Consider the following 19,296-nt stretch of genomic DNA (forward strand, 5'->3'; position numbering starts at 1 on the left):
ATATGATCCAACTTCCAAGTGCTATCTTGACAATGTTAGGAGACAAACTGTTTCAACAGGGCTCTAGGTACTAAGCACAATGCTGTTAGTACTCAAAAATGTCACTCAGAACTGAGTGTGCCTCAGAACCAAAGCCACATCCAGACTTACTACCTTTGAAATGCTGAAAGGTGCAATGAGAACCTGTGCTTCCAGAAACTGAGATGCATCATTTTATACATCATTTATACACCATTTTAAAGTATGCACTTTCTGTGGTTAACATCCTATATTCCCAAGGTTGTTTGAACCACTACTGTCTAATTCCAGGAAATTTTCAAAAGAAACCCAGGATCCATTAGCAGTCACTTCCCATTTCCTTTTCTCATGGTCTGACAACCACTAAGCCACTTTCCATCTCTATGGACTTGGGCACTCAGGCGTCCCGTGTGAGTGGCGGTAGCCTCTGTCTAGACTCCTCACTTAGCATGCCACATTCAACGTTCATCCATGTGGTCACATGTATCGGGACCTCATTCCTTAGAGTCTGCACTTTTAACAAGCTCCCCAGGTAGCTCTCACAAGTGGGCTTTGGGCAAGAAAACAACAGTAAATTCATACAAGGTGAAACTTCAAGTTTATTATAAAGTTACAGGGTGTGCCTGTCTCTAATCCCTACAGGGAACAGGCAATACTGGCTGCTTGTCTCCTCCAGAGACTGCAGGGCTAGGCAGGGTCTCCTAGGTGCTCTGCAGGTCAGGTCATGCACCGATGCATGACCTGGCTTCGAAAACTAAGTGGCCTGGCTCAGAAAACTGGGGATAGTAACTACAAGAGTCTCAATTCAAAGACTTTAATGTACATTATGCTCTTGGAAAAACATCTCCGAGGAAACAAGAGAAACCAAAGTCTTAACCAGCAGGGATTCTTACTCAGAAACCTGCTGTGAGCCCCGGCTTTAGGAGACAATGGCACCAGGACTTAAAAGAGTACAACAGATAATCTGAAGTCAGCATGGAGGGCATGTGTGTCCATCTAGAGATGGAACTCTGCCCATACAGCACAACAGGCATACCCTCAAGACTCCCAGGAAAGCGGAAGCATCATCATTGTGATGACAGACAGTTCCACAGGAGGGCTGGGAAGATCCAGGTTGACCAGGTCATTTCCAGGGCTCAGAAGGCACAAACTTCAATAGGGTCTAAAAAGCCTGTGTGGGACAAGAACTCTTCTTTTCATTGTTGTATCTCCAGGTCACCAGAAACAGTCATGGTAGCTTGTTAGGAATCCGGGTATGTAGCGGGGTGTCAAGTCCCTTTGTGCCTAAGGCTTTGGAATGCAACAGATGGTAAGTGAAAGCACCAGGATCCCCGAGGCCAAGGGCCACTCCAGTTTTGGGAAATTAAGCCTCTGGACAGAACGAAATTTAGGTAGAGAAAGCCAAAGCTGACCCAATCCAACTATCTGAGCCCACTTTCCAGTCCCGAATTATTACCAAGTTTTTTGTTACATACTCCCATTTAACCAGGGACAGGTACAAATTGCAGCTAATTTCTCCTATGAACGTATATTTAACTTCAAAAAATCATCCACTGGTATCTCAGACTCCCAAGGCAATCCAGAGTTTCTTGTTTTCTAATCATCCTATAGAACAAGAAATCATTTCTCGTGAACTTTTAAGTTCTTCTCATCAGGAATGATGATGCTACTACTGAGGCAGGTCTCTCCCAGGAGCTTCTGTAAGAGTTTGACATAGAACCCACAAATGTGCTTTTAGGATGGCTACAGCCTCTTTTACAATAAAGAAATTTATTTACTGGTGAAGGAGGTGAAAGGAATTTATTTACTGGTGAATTCTAGCTCTATCTTTAAAGAACCTGGCAGGATTGCTGCCTTGGAGGGTCCCAAGATAGGTAACGTGAATGGAAAGGTCATGACTGCTTTTGTGTGGCAAGGGCCCTCTCACAGATCCTGTGTTTGCAGAGTTAGCCAATCTCGATGCCCTCGGGGAGCTCCACCACCACTGGGGCACAGTCCTCAGGCTCTGAGGCAAAGTCCCACCGAAACTTCTTGGTCAGATGAGCTTGGAACTTTTCAGCTTTCTTCCTCAGGGTGGGATCCACAGCAATGCTGCAGGCTGAAGAAAAGAAAACCTACAGAAAACAAAGGGTAAGTCACTCCTGAAAACACATGGACCAAGAAAGTGGTGGAAATTTCCTCCTGCTGTTCAGCTCTCTGGGGCAGTCCATTAGCTACTGTTGGCACAGGCCCAGGACACCTACCATGCCCCGCACCACCTCAGGAAAGAAGGTCCAAACCTAGCTGTGATACTGGAACTAGAATAGAATGGAAAACTATTATGGTTGACAGAGATAGCCCATGGAGACTATGGCCAGTAGGGCCACCACCACTGTCTTAACTCCTTGGGGGTAGGGGAGGTTCTATGAAGCACCTGGACAACAACTAGCAATTATACTAGTTGTTATTAAGGAAGGCTTGGAAACATATTCATCCTCTGATCTCATAAATTCTAGGCCCTTGGTTAATAAGGTTGAACTGCTGTTCTAATCTAAATTGGTTAGGGACCATCAATTTGAGGCTTCTATCTGCCTTAAAAGCTGTCTTTGATGTTCATTTAAAAAAATATTATTATTGTATAAATTGTGGTAAGACACATATACTTACTATTCAAACTATGTTTTTCTAAATTTCTTATTTTTTTGTTTTTGCGGTACCGGGGATTGAACTCATGACCTCATGCTTTCTAGGCAAGTGCTTATGTCGCTGAGCTAAATCCCTGGCCCTCTAAATTTCTTTTTAAATATATACACACTATTCTGCACTGCCACCATCCATCCATCCACAGAACTTTTTCATCTTTCCCAACTGATTGGGAACTCTGTAAACACTAATTCCCCACTACTTCTTCTCCAGCCCCTGGTAACCACTTTCTGATTTTCAGTACCTATGAACCTGACTACACTAGAGATCTCATATAACATTTATTCTTTGGTGCCTGGCTTATTTTACTTAGCATACAGTCTTCAAGGTTCACCTATATTGCAGCATGTATCAGAATTTCATTCTTTTCGAAACTGAGTAATACTCCACTGTATGAATGTATCACATTTTATTTGTCTTTTCATCCCATAGTGGTCACTTAGATTGTTTCTACATTTCAGGTATAGTGAATAAAGTTGCCTTGGATATGGCTGTACAAAGACAGTTTGTTTGAGTCCCTATTTTCATTTCTTTTTGTATAGACCTAGGATAGAACTACTGGTAAGTCCATATAGTTTTTTGAAGAACTGCCATACTTTTCCACAGCAACTGTTCTATTTCACATTCCCACCAGCAGGGCCCCAGAATTTCTTGGCTGACACTGTTTATTTTCTGCTTTTTTTTTTAATAGCCACCTGCTCTAGTGGATATGAGGTGATAGCTCAATGTAGTTTTGATTTGCATTTCTTTAATGATCAGTGAGGATCTTTTTTGCATATTGATCATTTGTAAACTATAAATTTCTTTGCTAAAATACAGTTTCCTTTGACTATTTAAAAAATTAGGTTGTTCTATTGTTGAGTTGCATTTACAGATTCTAAACATTCATCTCTTATTTTGATGTTCTCATGAATTATTTTATATAACACAAACATAGGCAGGGGGGCAACAATTTTCTCCACATAGCTCATTCCAAATTGTTCTGAACCTCAGTTCTTTCTAAAAACAACAGCAAACCCATTACTTCTTACACTATCTTACTGGTCTCAAAGAAGCTTCAGTATATCCAACTGAATCCTTACCTTATCCTGGCAAGATATATTAGAATGTGTATTTTAAGGACAAGGAGGCTGAGAAGTATGAAATGGTTGGATCAAAAGCAACCCAAAGGAAAAAAAATGATCTTTCCCATACTGCTGCCTGCTGCCCCACAGGACCCCACAGGCACAGACATGAGGACGGAAGCAGCAGCTCTTTGACCTACATTACCCTTATGCCACTGCTGACCTGCAGATCACCATGGAAGAACTCTGGGTTCCAGATCTAATTTGATAAAAGTAACAGGTATCCTCTACAGCTGCTTTGAAGCACGATGTGCCCCTCCTTCCACTTCTCTACAGTCTTTATGTTAGAGGCACCAAATAACTGACCAATAAATATGTGATGGTACTAGTAACAAAAGGCTCATCCTGTGGAAGTGGCTTGTGTAAAGGCCCAAGCTGAAATGAACTGTTCGGATCTCTGTTCCCCTAGCACTGTCCCCAAGGCTCTCACACTGTGCTTGCATCACAGTGGTATATGCCTGCAGGAGTAGGAAACGTCTTAATTATCAGTGTGTCCCACACAATGAATCACTCAGGACCTGGTGCAGAGTTACAGCCCCTAGGATGCTCACTGAGTAGTCAGAACAAGACACAGGATTGTCTTGCATTTAGCAATGGCCAGAAGTGAGAGGCTGGAACAAGCTGGTCTCATACACCATCCACCCTTCCCACCCACCTCTCAGATATGCCTAAGAGCAGAATCAATTAGAAGTGGGTACACAACAGAAGGCTTTAGTTTTAAAACTATTGCTTCTAATTTGAAAACTGGTTTGTCCTTTTTAAAGACCTTGTCCACTTAAATCTTTCTACAAACCTGGTAGGCAGAAAGACAGGAAATTACTACTATATCCTTGATTTTTAATTTTCAGTACTGCTGTGTGTGTGTGTGTGTGTGTGTGTGTGTGTGTGTGTGTAGAGGGGACCTACAAGACACATGTGTCCTCCTCCAGGCCTCTAGAACCCAGGGCACAGCCAAGTTTGATTTTTAAAAAAGGCTTTTGGTTGGGCATGGTGGCATATGCTTATATTCCCAGCACTCAAGAGGTTGAGGCAGTAGGATACTTGTGAGTTTGACATCAATCTGGGCTATATAGTGAGTTCAAGCCCAGCCCCTGAACTGCATAGCAAGACCCTATCTTAATTTTAAAACAAAAATATGAGTAGACAGAAAGAGGAAGCACAAGCTTTGAGGGCTGGGTGTGGTGGTGCACACTTGTAATCCCAGCACTTAGGAGGCTGAGGCAGGAGGATCTTTGAGTTAGAGGCCAGCCTGGGCTACAAACTGAGTTTATAGTGACTGAACTGCATAACAAAACCCTGTCTCAAAGAGATAAAAACAGAACTCTGAAGTATAATTTGCATACAATTCACCCATTGTTAAGTGTTCAATTCATTTGAACAAATGTATACGGCCACACAATCATCATATGACATACATAGAGAGTTCTCTTGGAATCTGGTTCTGAGTCTCAAGGCCCATATGGATTTGTGCAGTCAACACCACAGATCAGAATTTAGAAGAGTTTGGTTATTCCAGAAAAATGTGTTGGTGCTGGCCCTTGGCAGCCAAACCCTCTCCCTTACACTATATTCCTTAGCATCTCTTATTTGTTTGTTTGTTTTTTGAGGAAGGGTGTTACTATGTAGTTCAGGCAGTTCTTGAATTCACTATGGTGTCCAGGCTGGCCTCAAACTCATGGTGATCCTCCTGCCTCAGTCTTCCAACTGCTGGAATCACCTAGCATGCACCACCACGTCTGGCTCTGATTTATTCTTAACCCTACAGTTGCATGAATTGAGTATTTTAAAAAAAAAATTCAGAAAAGATACTTTAAACATAGTTTTGCAAACAATAATTTACTCTGATTCTGTTATTTGCAGGTTAATTTTATGCCTTCTTTTGGAAAACTTAGCAATAATCTCATTTTTTTTTATTCACAAAGGTGATATCAAGTAAACATTTTCCAATATCACTGAAAAATGAACCACCTTAATTTTGGCATGTTAATCCTAGATAGTTTTAAAATGCCTCTAGAGGCTAGGGATATAGCTCAGTGGCACAAGTGCTGGCCTGAAAAGCACAAGGTTCTGAGTTCAATTCTTAGTATTAAAAAAAAAAATCACTTTTTTAGGGTACAGAGGATCAAACTCAAAACCTCACACTTGCCAGGCAAACACTTGGGCCACTGAGGTATATCCCTACTCACTCCCCTTTTTGGAACATTTTAAAACTACATTTATCAAAAAACAAACAAAAAAAAATCAACATTTTAATCATGAAATCTCTTATAAATAATTTTAAACTACTCTAGTCATTAATGTGAAATTTTTTTTTAAGAAAAACTCAAATAAATTGAGTCTGAGAAATTCAAAGTAATAAGACAGGTAGCTTTGTCATTATCATTTCCTATTTTTTGGTTAGATAAAAAAGAAGAAATTTCAAGTACTTTATTTCAAATTTTCAGTACTCAATTTGGCTTAGAATAAAACTGAGCAGAAGCAGAATGTCTCATTACCACTTTCAGAAAAAATGGTGCTAAAAGCAAGACTATGACTTCCCAATAATGGCAAGGAAGGTGAAAAACGGCAGGAATCCTATCATCTAAGGTCAGTTTAAAGATTCTGTAGTATTCTACCTGGGGCTATAATCATACATGGGAACTCACCACAGGCTTTAGAATCCAAAGCCCAACCCTCCATCCACTAAGTGCTCTGTGATCATGGGCAGAATTACATGACCTCACTCCTCATCTATACAATGGGATTATAACCCAGCTTCTAGCACTGTTGTGAAGGCTAAGTGAGATAATGGACACTCAGCATGCAACTAACAGGTGACAGCAGGAGGTATACAAGTGCTGGGTAAATTTATCACAGTTGGTATCATAAAACTGCTACAGAAATCATGTTTTCTTTAAGAGTTAAAGATGGACACTGGCATCCAGAATATTGGCAAGGTACAAAACTGGAAAAGCATCTGTAAGTAAAAAAAGAACCCTACCAAACCAAGTTATGTGACTACATGCGTAAGTGCTGTGCAATCAGCAGTAAGTATCCTTATTTTGTATGTGACTCTTTTGAATGTACTACTATTCAAATTATTCTTTCATTGGTTTTAAATAAATCACGGTGACCTAATTTACTTTAAATAAAGGAAAAACTATTTTTGTGAAACAAATAATTTTTATTCAAGCTAAACCCAAGTCAGTAGCATCTACTCAAAAGTGCCTAATATACAACAGTTGAAAAATAATGGCTCAGACTATTATCTAGTTCATTTTACCTATGCTAATGTGGCTGTTTTTAATGTCTTTAAGTGGTTACACATACAAACACCAGTTTCTCTCCATGTGCAGTAGCCACTTAAGTTCCTAAGTAAGGGAGCCAGTTCCACTTAGTTGACTACCTGTGAGCAGGGAGCTAGCTGAAGGCGGCTCTTATGGACTGATTCATTCAGTCACAAACATCTTGAGTATCTCTGTGCAGGAGACTGGATTCTCACTGCCAACATGGCATCAATATGATTCTCTACCGAAAAAAAAAAAGTTTTTGTAATATCCTTATCTACACTGTGCCTTTTAAAACATCAATAACCCCTCAAGCTCATGGTCAAATGCCTCCTTCATGTGAAGCCATTTCTGACCCTCTGTCCTTCAAATCTCAACTCCAGTCAGAATTAACCACTCTCTCTTTAATGCTCTCAATACTCTTCAATTAGATTTCCCTATTTATACCGCCACAGGAATTACTACCCTTTCCATCTAAAAACAAGCGATAACACAAAGTGAGAGAAGAGTTAGACTTGGCTAGGTGTTGAAAATAACCAGGTGAACAAAAAACTGGCTTTGTATTAAAAGGAGCTTATGCTTGGTGAGGGAATCAGGCAGACAATGTATTACTTTCAGGAAGCGCAATTCATGCAATATACTACTGATGTGTACAATGCAGGTTAAAAGTATGAAAAGGAGGGAGAGTGATGAGACATAGCCTCAGGGAGGGATACCTGCAGGGCGTGTTGTAGGATGAGCACATACATGTCAGATAGAGAAAGTTAGGCTCCTTCCAGAAGGCATAAATCTCGGTGTAAAGTTTTGGTTATGCAAGATGTAAAGGTTTTAGAGATCTTCTGGTTAATATTATGGTTAGAGCTGTACAAGTAGTTGTACATTGCTACAATTTTGAATATTTAAAAATCTGTTAATACAAAGGTAAAAAATCTCATGTCTTTTTTTTTTACAATTAAAAAAGAAGATTCCCAGGCATTGTGGCACATGCTTGAGTCCCAGCTACTCAGGTGTCTGAGGCAGGAAAATTAATTGAGCCCAGAAGTTCAAGACCAGCCTGGGAAACAGAGTAAGACTCCATCTCTTAAAAAAAAAAAAAAAAAAAGGCATGAAACAGGATGGCCTTTGTGCAAGGGAACCTGCCTAAGGAGGCAGGCACATATTGACATTGGGTTGATGGGTAAAACAGAGAGGAAAGAGAGGCTGGAGAATGGGTAAAGGGTGAGATCAGAATATGCCTTGGACACTAGGTTTAAGTTTTTAATTTCTTAGGCAGTGAGAAGCCATAGAGAAATAAGATCATCATGCTGCATTTTGGAATAAGATCAGGTAGCAGCATAGAACACAAATGGGCTCAGGTAAGCATGAGGACTGATAAACTGATGCAGTCTAGCCGAGACCAAAAGACCTGCCTAAAGCAATGGTGCAAGGGCAGGACTGCCTCCTGAAACACTTAACACTATATGGAGTTATTCGGTTAATTCATCTGTTTATTTCCCCACCAAAATGTAACTTTTACCTCAGGGACTGTGTCTTGTTCACAATTTTATTCTCACTTCTAGAATACAGCCTTGTATATAGTAGAGGCTCAGTCGATACCTGCTAATTCACTGAACAAATCCCTGAAGGGCAAGAACCCTGGCTAACTCTTATGTGTATTCCTCAATACTTTCATAGGATGTTAAACATAAAAGAGGCCCAAAAATATTTGTTGATGTATTTTTAAAAAGCCTATGTCCTGCCAGGCACGGTGGCATACACTTGTAATCCTAGCACTCAGGAGAGTGAGGCAAGAGTACTGCTGTGAGTTCAAGGTCAGCTTGATGGACTACATAGTGAATTCAAGGGCAACCTGATTGGCACAGTGAGACACTCTCTCTCAGAAAAGGCCGATGTCCTGACATTTTTGAAATAATAATAAATTTTCTTGATGTAAAGTCTGAAAAGAGAATTTTCCCTTGTACAACCCATCTAGATATCTAGCAATCCAGCTGGGTCCTTTTCTGCTTTGTAAGTCACTGCTGGGAATAAAGCCCTGACAATCAGAGCCAAGCTGCTGGTTTGCTGACAATGGTCGGGAAAGCCAGCAACATTATGGTCCTCCTATGTTGCTGTAACAGTATCCATTCATATGGTAACACATCACTCCTTTCCTAGCTGCTGAGGTCACTTTTGGAAGTAAGTCAGCAGTCTGATGCTTCTTCATACTAACCTACAACCAGTAACTCTGGTAGAGGAAGAATAGAGAATTTAATTTCTCTTTATATGAAGAACCAGTAAAAGGACAGTTTAATATTCCTCTGAAGTAGATTACACAAAGTGTAGGCATCAGCTGATTCATTCCTATGGTCTCCCACAAGTCCTTCAACTGCTAGTTTCTAGTCAGCTGCCAACTCATAGGACTTTTCAAACAACACATTAGAATGGTTTCAGAAGACCATTCTGTACTTCTAAGAAACTGGGCCCGGATAGTGTCTCCACCAATGTCAATCAGGAGTTCTTTCTGGAACATCCACTATATCTGGCACACTGGAGCATAAGCACAAGCACAAATCCTGACTTCTGCTGTGTGGTCTTTTCTTTTTTGCTGTGTGGTCTTTAATGATTTAACCTTTCTCAGTCTTCTCATAATCTTCTCTGCCTTACAGAGTTCCAAAGAGACTAAATGAGGGAACACATAACGTGATAAACATGGTGTCTAGTACCCAAAGGTATTTAATGAATGTTAGTTTCTTCCTTTACCCCAAACGAGAGAGGGAAGTAAGTGAGGAGCCAGATTGCATGAAGCAGGCCTCAAGGGGGTCTCATGTACAGGGAGAATAAAGCAGTTTATAGGAGAAAAGATACAGAAAGAAATAGCTAATTGCTTCTGCCTCTTCTGTACTTGAGAAAGTTACAAAATGTGAGTGACAAGAAGCTGTCTCAAGTACAAAAAGGGGAAACTAATCTGTTTGCAAAGGGAAGAAGAACAGGATGAAGATTATAAATTGTTTGAAGATTCTTCACTAATTACCATTCTTAATGAAAATTTAATTCCAAGTTAAAAGCAAATTTCACTTTTTCTGTCAGAGAATCTCTGCAGAAACTGGCACATTTTTTTTGGACAGGAAATCGAAGTTATTTTAATGCTTAAATGAGATCTAAGAAGCTGCAGATGTTTCACTGGGAATAACAAGTTTCAAAACTCTGCCCTATTGGGTTGCAGCAACTCATGGCGACAGTGAGAAAGAAAAACTGTTTTGAGTTGATGCTGTAGTTTGGATAGTTTCTCCATGAAGGGTTCATGTGTTAGAAGCTTGGTCCCCAGCGCAGCGATATTGAGAGGTTGACCAGTAGGAGGTTCTTCGGTTACTGGCGCAGTGCCTTGGGAAAGGCATTAATATATTGCTGCCAGCTTAACTACCAGTGCTACATGCATGACTGTTCCATTAAGCAGCTTGTACCACTGCTGGAACAAACAGACCTAACTGCTTTAATGTCTTTTTACTAATAAGATTAATCAGGGCAGGGGATTTAGCTCAGCGGCATAAGCACCTGCCTGGCAAGCACAAGGTTGTGAGTTCGATCCCTGGTACCAAAACAAAACAAAACTAGTAAGATTGGCCTAGGGACTTAGCTCAGTGGCAGAAGTTGGCAAGTGTGAGGTTGTGAGTTTGATTCTTAGTACAAAAAAAAAAACAAAACCTAATAAAATTAATCAAAAGCTGTCCAATGGGACAATCACACATGTGCCACTGGTGGTTCAAGCTTTCCAGCAGTGAGATATATGAATTATGGCCTTATTGTGAATGCATTAATGTAGTTTTTGTGAGAGTTTTGGGTTAGTTCTCAGGAGAGGATTTTTATAAATGAACAAGGTAGCCATGACCTGCACTCCCTGGTTTTCTGTCTAGGTGGAATCTCTTCCCCCATTAAGTGTTCTCACCACGTGATCTGCGGTTAGGCCCTCATCAAAAGCCAAACCAATGAGCTATCTGATTGAGGACTTTTAGCTTCCAAAACTGTGAGCTAAATAAACCTCTTTTTTTTTTTCATAAATAGCCTGCTTCAGGTGTTTCATTATAGTAATGAAAAACTGACCAATACAACTGAATAACCTAAAGACGTGAAGGGGATTCAAATTTCAAACACTCCACTGCTAGACCCTCTGAGGGTGAGGTGGAGAAAGTGTCACAGAAAGAGGATCTCTGTTTTTTTTTTTTTTTTGTCTTTTTCATTTTTACTGGTACCAGGGATCGAACTCATGACTGCCTGCTTGCAAGGAAGGTGCTTATGCCGCTGAGCTAAATCCCCAGCCCCCGAGAGGATCTCTGTTATAGAGGAACTTACAATAGAGTAGGAGACAGAAAATTAGGAAACATCTTAAGGTTAGTAACTGAAATGAAGAAACCTTTAGGGTTATGTTAGAATAGCACAAGCAAAAAGGTAACCCTTCTGAAAGGCTTTCATACCCTTGCTTCATTTGGACCCACCCACAGTCAGGAAACTGTTCTCACCTGTAAGGTGCTGGTGAGGAAGTTGTCTTGGGAGACTATGTCCACAAAGAAGTCAGCTGGGATCTCACCAAGCTGGTGGTACAGGATGGAGATGAGGTTGATGTAAAGGGTGTGGTGCTTCACCATGGCTGCTTCTGACCGGCATAGAAGATTCAGGAGCTGCTTCCAGTGCTCAAATGCCTCATATACATTGCCCAGTAAGAAACACACAAAGGCAAATTGGAGTTCACCTGAAAATGCAGGGAGGAGAAGTGATCATAAGGGTGAGAAGACAATACCAGTGGACTTTACCTGACATTTTTCCCAGTCATCAGTTTCACTGACCTCAGAAACAGGGGCCTTTTATCTGTTTTTCCAGGAGACCCTAAAATGGGATTTTGCATCTAGCAGGTGTTCAACAAGTGTTTGCTTAAGGGCTGTAAATTCAAGCCAGAGAGACCAAACAATGGCTTTGAATTCTGCAAAAGGAAGGCATCAAGAAAACAGATATATCTAGGTCTAGTGTTCATTTTAAAAGTTTACAGAATGTGTTTATTGATAAGCCCAGTGGACCCCAACACTGGCTGCCCACCAGAATTACTAGAAGTGCTTGTTAAAAGCAAAGCTGTCTAAGCCTCACAGTCAGGGATTTTAGATGAGGAGCACTAATAGTTATAGGTTTCTTTAACAGCTTCTCAGGTGATTCTCATGCAAAAGACTGCTCTAAAGTCAGGGAAATATTGCATTACACATTGTTCTCTGTTCAAATTTGCAAAGTCATCAAGGATGGGAGTATTTCCCAATTTCACAGATGAGGTCGTGGGCTTACTCAAGATGGTATATCTAAGTCTTTCACAATGTGAACAACAGAAAAATAAAATAGATTCCTTACTGGGTAGGAACACTTCTACAGCTTCTCCAAACAGGAAAACTCATGAGTAATTACTTTAGGGCTATCCTGCCACCCAGCTTATTTTAGTTTATTTAATCAGAGTTCTGTGATTTAATCTCTATAAGCAGCTTGACAGTTAACAGCATGGGTCTGGAGCCAAACTGCCTGGATTCAAATCTTAGCTCTACGATTTAGCAACTGTGTGACCTTAGGCAAGTTACTTTATTTATATCTCAATTTCCTTATATGAGTTATAGTAAAGATTAAATGAATTGATATGATACATGCAAAACATTTAGAACACTCAGCACAAAGCAGCACTCAAAATATTACTAACTATTCCCAATTTCCACTGGATGCTTGTCTCAAATAAAGACTGATGATCCACAAGCCACCACCTACGGGCATCAACTGTGTGCCACGGACATCCTCCCTGGCTTCAAAGGTGGCCATAAACATAACAAAGTATACATACAAGTGAGCCTTAAAAGAACAAATTAGCACACCACCAAATACCTCCAAATACCTGCATGGCAGTTGATGAGACCTCCAGATACACAGAAAAACTAGCCTGTTCCAAGCTTGTGGAACCAAGACTGATTTGTGTGAATAGTTGCCTAGTCTAGATATTTTGGATGATTGACCAAAATTTCAAAGTACAGTCAAATGTTCTTTGTATAATAATTCACTTCTCCAGTTGGCAGTTACCTGGTTAGTTTGCAAAACTAAATATTATTCTGTTTTTTGCATTTGGGCTACCTACACTTTTGTTTCTGTTATGGTTTGGACTCTGAATGCCCCCAAAGCTCGGGTACTGAAGGTATGATCCTAGTTAAGGGGACTACTGGGAGGTGATGAAACTGTATAAGGTGGGAGCCAGTTGGGGAAGTTACTGTTACTGAGGGTGTACACCTGAAGGGTCTATTGGGACTTCCTCCCCTCTCTTTGCTTCCTGACTGCCATGAGGGAAATAGCTTCACTCCATGACATGCTGCCTGCCACAGTATTCTGCCTATCATAGGCTTAGAAAAAAATGAAGCCAAGTGATCATGAACTGAAATCTCTGAAAACATGAGCCAAAAAACAAATGAAAAAACTATTTCTTTAAACTGATCTTCTCTGGTATTTTGCCATAGTAATGGAAAGCTGAGAACACATCAACTTTTTCTAAAATTGAAATCACAAGATATATTTTGAATAACTGAAATATTTAAGAGTTAGAAAAAAGGATTTTATTCATTCCTGTCATAATTTCAAGTGTCACTTATATCAAAATATGTATTATTAATGCACTGTGACACCCATTAAAATGTCCCTTATATCAGCTGAGTTAATCATATAAAAGCCCTATATTCAAATATTCCCACAATCTTCCAATATGAAAATATGCAAATTACCTGTATAGTTTGTAAAAGAATGTGTATAAACAGCTATTAAAGACATGACAAATGTTTGTGGTTACTAGTACTGAAGAAACAGAAATGAGATGCCAATTTTCAGCATTCAATTGGAAAAGACCTTTACTAAAACACAATGCTTAGTGCTATCAAAGTGATAGGCAACAGCCTCCTAATAGCAACAAGGATATAAAACTGTCTCCCAACAATATACACTGATGCAACAATTGTAACTCTAAATGTACATGTGAGTATAGTGCACACAGGATGTTCAGGAGACCATATTTATAAAAGAAGGAAAAAAAGAGACACCTTGTATGTTCATCAACAGAGAACTGGTACAGTAACTATGGGGCACCAAATGGTCACCAAAAAGGGATGACTGAGAAAACTTTTATATTTGATCAGATTGAAAGTAATGCATTTTAATACTGTATAAAAGTCATACATAGCTGGATGTGGTGGTGCATGCCTGTAATCCCAGCACTTGGGAAGCTGATGCAGGAGGATTATTGTGAGTTCAAGGTTGCGTAAGCTACAGAGTGAGTTCAAGACCGGCCTTAACTATATAGACTCTGTCTCAAAAAGAAGTCATATATACAGTATACCTAAACATATAAATGAATTTTTAAAATACTAAAATATATACAAGAGAAAAGAATAAAATGAGATACAGAAAATATATAGAGTAAAAAGGAAAGTAAATACACCAAAATGGCCAGGTGAGGTAGCACAGGCCTATAATCTCAATACTTGGGAAGCTGAGGCAGAAGGATCCCTGTGAGTCTGAAGCCACCTTGAACTGCATCGTGAGATGTATGTACCCAAGATGTATCCCTTATTCTATAATACCCTACTAGAAAAAGAGGAGGAGGAGGAGGAGGAGAACCCCAACAACAATAACAACAACAAAAGAAAACACTACTCAAATCATCCCTCTGGCCCACTCCCAAAGAGCCCCATTTCTTCTCACCAAGCACATCCTGGGGGTTGGTGGGGAACTGCTTGCTGAGCATAGTCTCCAGTGCATAGCTCAAGTCCATGCTGTGCCTTGTTATCTCTGCTGGTGTGGCACCTACTGGGAACATCTGTGTGGGTAGCTCTGAGAAGCGGATCTCTGTGCCAGCTCTTGGCTTCATCTCAGGCAGCCGGGCTAGACCCTCTTGATAACTTTTGCACTCGGTGCCACATCGGGGTAGATTCTGCCCTACCCGGTCCTTGGTGTGCTTCATGGAGAGTACAGGCAGCACATCTGAGAAAGCACAGATCTGCCGGCTTTCAGGCTGCAGTCTCTCCATTGTGGCCTCACTGACAAAGCTGGTGAGTGAGATCCATTTCTTGAGCGTGGCATATGGGTAAGGTCCCAGAAACTGGTCCAGCTCCTGGAGATTGGCCCTCATGGCTTCCACTTCAGCCTTTGGGGCTGGGGACAAGTCTACCTCTTCCTGAAGAGCATTCCAGCGCAAGACTGTCAGCCCCCGCTGCTGCAAGCTAAGGAAGAAGCCCATACGAGGACCCACATCTCTGGGATTGGCTTTGTCCACGGAACTATAGTGAAGAAAGTGAACGCCTGGTGGGATCATCTTCACACCCCGGAACTTGGGTCCTACCTCCCAGGAGTTATAGTCAATGCCAAACTCGGTTCCCTTGGGCATATTCAGGATGACCACAGTGGCCCCTTCAAAGAAGAGTTGCTTGGCTAGGTCAGGATCCATGTGCATCGCAGCCATGGGGCCACAAGAACCCTTCTTGTTTTCTGACAAAATTGAAAAAGAAAGAAATGAGTTAATCAGAAGCTGAGCATGGTGGTACATACTTGTAATTCTAACACTTTAAGAGGCTCAGCAGGAAAAATTCAATTCTAGCCCAGCCTGGTGACTCAAGACACCTTGTCTCAAAAAAACAAAACAGGCTGGGTGTGGGGGACACATTGGTAATCCCACCACTCGGAAGGTTGAGGTGGGTGGGAGGACTGCTGTGAGTTTGAGGTCAGCTTGGGCTACAAAGTCAGTTCTAGGCCAGCCTGAACTGCATAGTGAGACCCTGTCTCAAAAAACAAAACAAAACACCAAAATCACACACAAAAAAGCAAAGAAACCAAACAAAAGCAAACAAACAAACATGCTCATCCTGGGCTCAATAAATAAATGAATAAATAAAAAAAATAAAATAAAATCAGAACTTGTGGAAGGCTGCTGCATTTCCTGAGCACTCTCTATGTGTCAGATATTGAATCAGGCTCCCTGACCTTTATTATCCCCCTTAATCCTCATGACAATCTTGCATCTGTTTTATAAATGAGAGTTAGAGAAAAGAGGAGTTTTGTGTTTTGATTTAAGGAACAAGAACACTCACTTAACAGCTAGAAACATACCAGTTAAACAAAAGTGATAAGCACATAGTCACACAAGACCCAAATTCAGTCTGTGTTCCCGTTCCTGCATGTGTGTTCCTTCCATTGTTCGTTCTTAGGTTTCACTCCCAGATGTTTCTCACAAGAGGACAAGGACAGAAAAAGTCTGCATGGTTCATTCTAAATGATAACTATGCCAAAATCATCTAAAGCTACAATTCTGCCCAAAACCTATCACTGGAGAGTCCTGGAAATTTTGGGAAGGATGATTAACTCAAATATATATCCAATTTTCCATCAGCTTCTAAAATTTACACAAAGTTTGAGGAATGGAAAGCTTTTCAACCACAATTCTCCCTTCACCTACAAAAAACAGCCTCCAGACATGAAACAGCTTCCCAAATAGCCACAGTCACTGGCAGGTGTGGACCGACCAGCTCTGGAATGAACTCCTGCCAGGGCTGACCTAGGATCAGTATTTAAAGGAGAAAGACCTTAGAACAGCTATTGCCTCTCAATTAAGGAAGAAACCCTGATAACCTCTGCAAGCAGACACTGCCTCAGTGGTATTTGTAAGAATGGTTATAACACGCGCTCATTTAAACCAATCAATGTCCTCACCTTGTTCTTAATCACCTGTTTATTCAATTCCACAAATATTGAGTCTGCCACAATCTTTGCTGGTTCTCAAAAGAAATATCCAGCCAGGAATGGTGGCACACATCTCAGGAGGCTGAGGCAGGATTACTGAACTACATTGCAAAATTCTATCAAAAAGACAAAAAAAAAAAAAAAAGAAAGAAAGAAAGAAAGAAAGAAAAGAAAAATCTACAGAGTGAGACAGTTACTGTCCTCCAGACACTTTCAACCTAGCTATATAAATTTTACAAACCGAATAGCCAACTGTTTAATTCTGTTTACTCTTCTTAAAAAACTAAACTGTGGAAAGACATACTTTTTCAAAAATGTTAGGAGAATATTTTATCATTTTTAGCTATTAATCACAAGTGATTCCCTAAATTAAACTCAAATTATAACTTATTTATGGATTAAGGAATCAATTTAGAAGGTTCTGCCAGGACTTTTTACACAAAAATAATGTAATTTAAAAATATCAGAATGCATTGCAAATAATAAGGATTTCTGTTGTTGTTTTTGTTTTTGTGGCACTAAGATTTGAACCAGGACCTTATACATGCTAAGTAAGTGCTCTACCCCTGGGCTACAGTACCATCTCAGGGAAAAACATAATTTTCTGAAACTCTGTGTGTTTGTATGCACATCTAGTCATAATATAAAATGCATGTTACCACAGATAATCGTTAAAAAAATTTGAAAGACACTAATCTGTATTTTCTATTGGGAGGTAGGAAGAACATGTTCAAATAGGAAAGAGAACAAGGGAGGAGGGAAGGAACAAAGGGAAAAGGGGAAAAAGAGAATGGAAGGAAAAAATGTAAACACAGCTTGTGTAAATGCAGTGGGGAAGAACACCTGAAGGGGAGGGGTATGGGGGGAAAAAGGGATTAAGATATTTTATGGATACATGCAAATTTCCTACAGTGAATGTGATCAATATGTATGACAAAGGTGTACTAATAAAAAATTAATTAAATACTTGTATTTTCTTCCTATACATAACCTGGAACTCAAACAGTACTTAGTAAATATTTGCTAACTGAACAAAAGTTCCATATAGAATAACTGCTCATCAATTAGCTGTCTTCCCGGTGGCATCTGTGTGCTGCTCTTCGATAATTAATTCTAACTCTACCACCCTTCTTTTCATTATATAATCAGTAGTTAGTACACAGCCTGGCACTAGAAAAGGCTGGAAAAAGGTTTACTAAATGTATATAAGACTCTGCCCAGTACCAATCTGCCTCACCTACGGATCTGTGAATTTCTCACAGTCCTGGAATGCAGAAGGTCACTTCTTAATCACACTATCCTCCACCTCCATACCCAAACTGCTATCATCCATCACACAGGAAGTGCTGGTCTCAGGTAGGGACACAGATCTGTGACAAAATGCCTGTCTGGCAAGCGCAAGGCCGTGAATTCGATCTCCAGTCCTTCAGGCTTGTTTCTTAGGATGCTTCCCCACCCGCAAGCTCTTCTCTTAGGCCCTCAAATTGGAGAGAACTCTTCCCACCACAATCTGTTAAATCATTTTTCTGGATCTCACCTCAATATTCACCTTCCCAATAAAACTTCCTTAAACCCAAGCGTGATACACTCAGAGTGTGTACCTGTTACGTTCCCACTTTAATTTACACGGTTACAATTTTGCATGTTTGATTGAAATTTGTCATCAAGAAATTGGAGTACTTCTGTACTCCAAGCACGTATCAGACGCTTAGTAAACAGTTAATAAAAATATAATATGCATTTTGTAGATGAGAAACAAAGGCTTGGGATAAGACAAGTCCCTCAGAGAGTAAGGGCCCGCGCTCTACAATTTTGGGAGGGAGAGAGGAAGCGCATACTACTCCGTGTGCCCCGCGAAGCGCTGGTGGCAATGTCTGGTGAATTTTTTCTCCCTCAGAGAGAAAAGGCTCCAGACACACCGGTGTTCCACTACCAGACCCCAGAACCATATGCTGCCGTCCCAGGGCTTAGTTCAGGGCACTCCGCAATTCCAAACCAAGAAGAGGGAGGCCGCACACGCACACGCACACCGCACACACAAACAAAAGCAGAGGAGAAATAAGAGGCCAGGAGGCCGTCCTCACCTTCTTGCGCTTTACCAGCTTACCGCGGAAGCGGAACGGAAGTTCTGCCCGTTCCGTGCCGGAAGGGGCAACAGAGAAAGAGCTCCGGCGGAGACCTCGGTCGTGGAAGGAAAGGTCCGAGCCTACCGGTCCCTCTGGGTCATTTTTCTACTACTAGTTTCACATCTGACTTCCTGAATTATGGGCAAAAACTTTAATAAAACTATCCTTTTTATTGTCCCTTCCAGAAACGTATTTACTAGCCATAGTCTTTTGGTCCCCAACAATCATAGGTCACTGAAGCATGGTACACTTCATGACTACTCAATACCCACAGCCAGGCTCTTAGTCTTGGTCCTCCTCAGCCAATCTCTGTCT

General features: G+C 40.7%; 1 protein-coding gene across 1 annotated transcript; it reads right to left on the bottom strand.

Annotated features, from left to right (window-relative positions):
* Window positions 1-599: 599 nt before the first annotated feature.
* Aar2 (AAR2 splicing factor) lies at window positions 600-19,039 on the bottom strand. Its single transcript, XM_003467630.5, has 4 exons — window positions 18,940-19,039; window positions 14,825-15,607; window positions 11,584-11,813; window positions 600-2,132 (listed from the first exon to the last, which is right to left on the bottom strand). The coding sequence occupies exons 2-4, from the start codon at window positions 15,579-15,581 to the stop codon at window positions 1,965-1,967; spliced, it is 1,155 nt and encodes a 384-aa protein (XP_003467678.2). The 5' UTR covers window positions 15,582-15,607; window positions 18,940-19,039; the 3' UTR covers window positions 600-1,964.
* Between the last annotated feature and the right edge of the window lie 257 nt (window positions 19,040-19,296).

The sequence above is a fragment of the Cavia porcellus genome, unplaced genomic scaffold, assembly GCF_034190915.1.
Source record: "Cavia porcellus strain 051 isolate PalLab524CR breed Dunkin Hartley unplaced genomic scaffold, mCavPor4.1 scaffold_5, whole genome shotgun sequence".
Classification (NCBI taxonomy): Eukaryota; Metazoa; Chordata; class Mammalia; order Rodentia; family Caviidae; genus Cavia; species Cavia porcellus.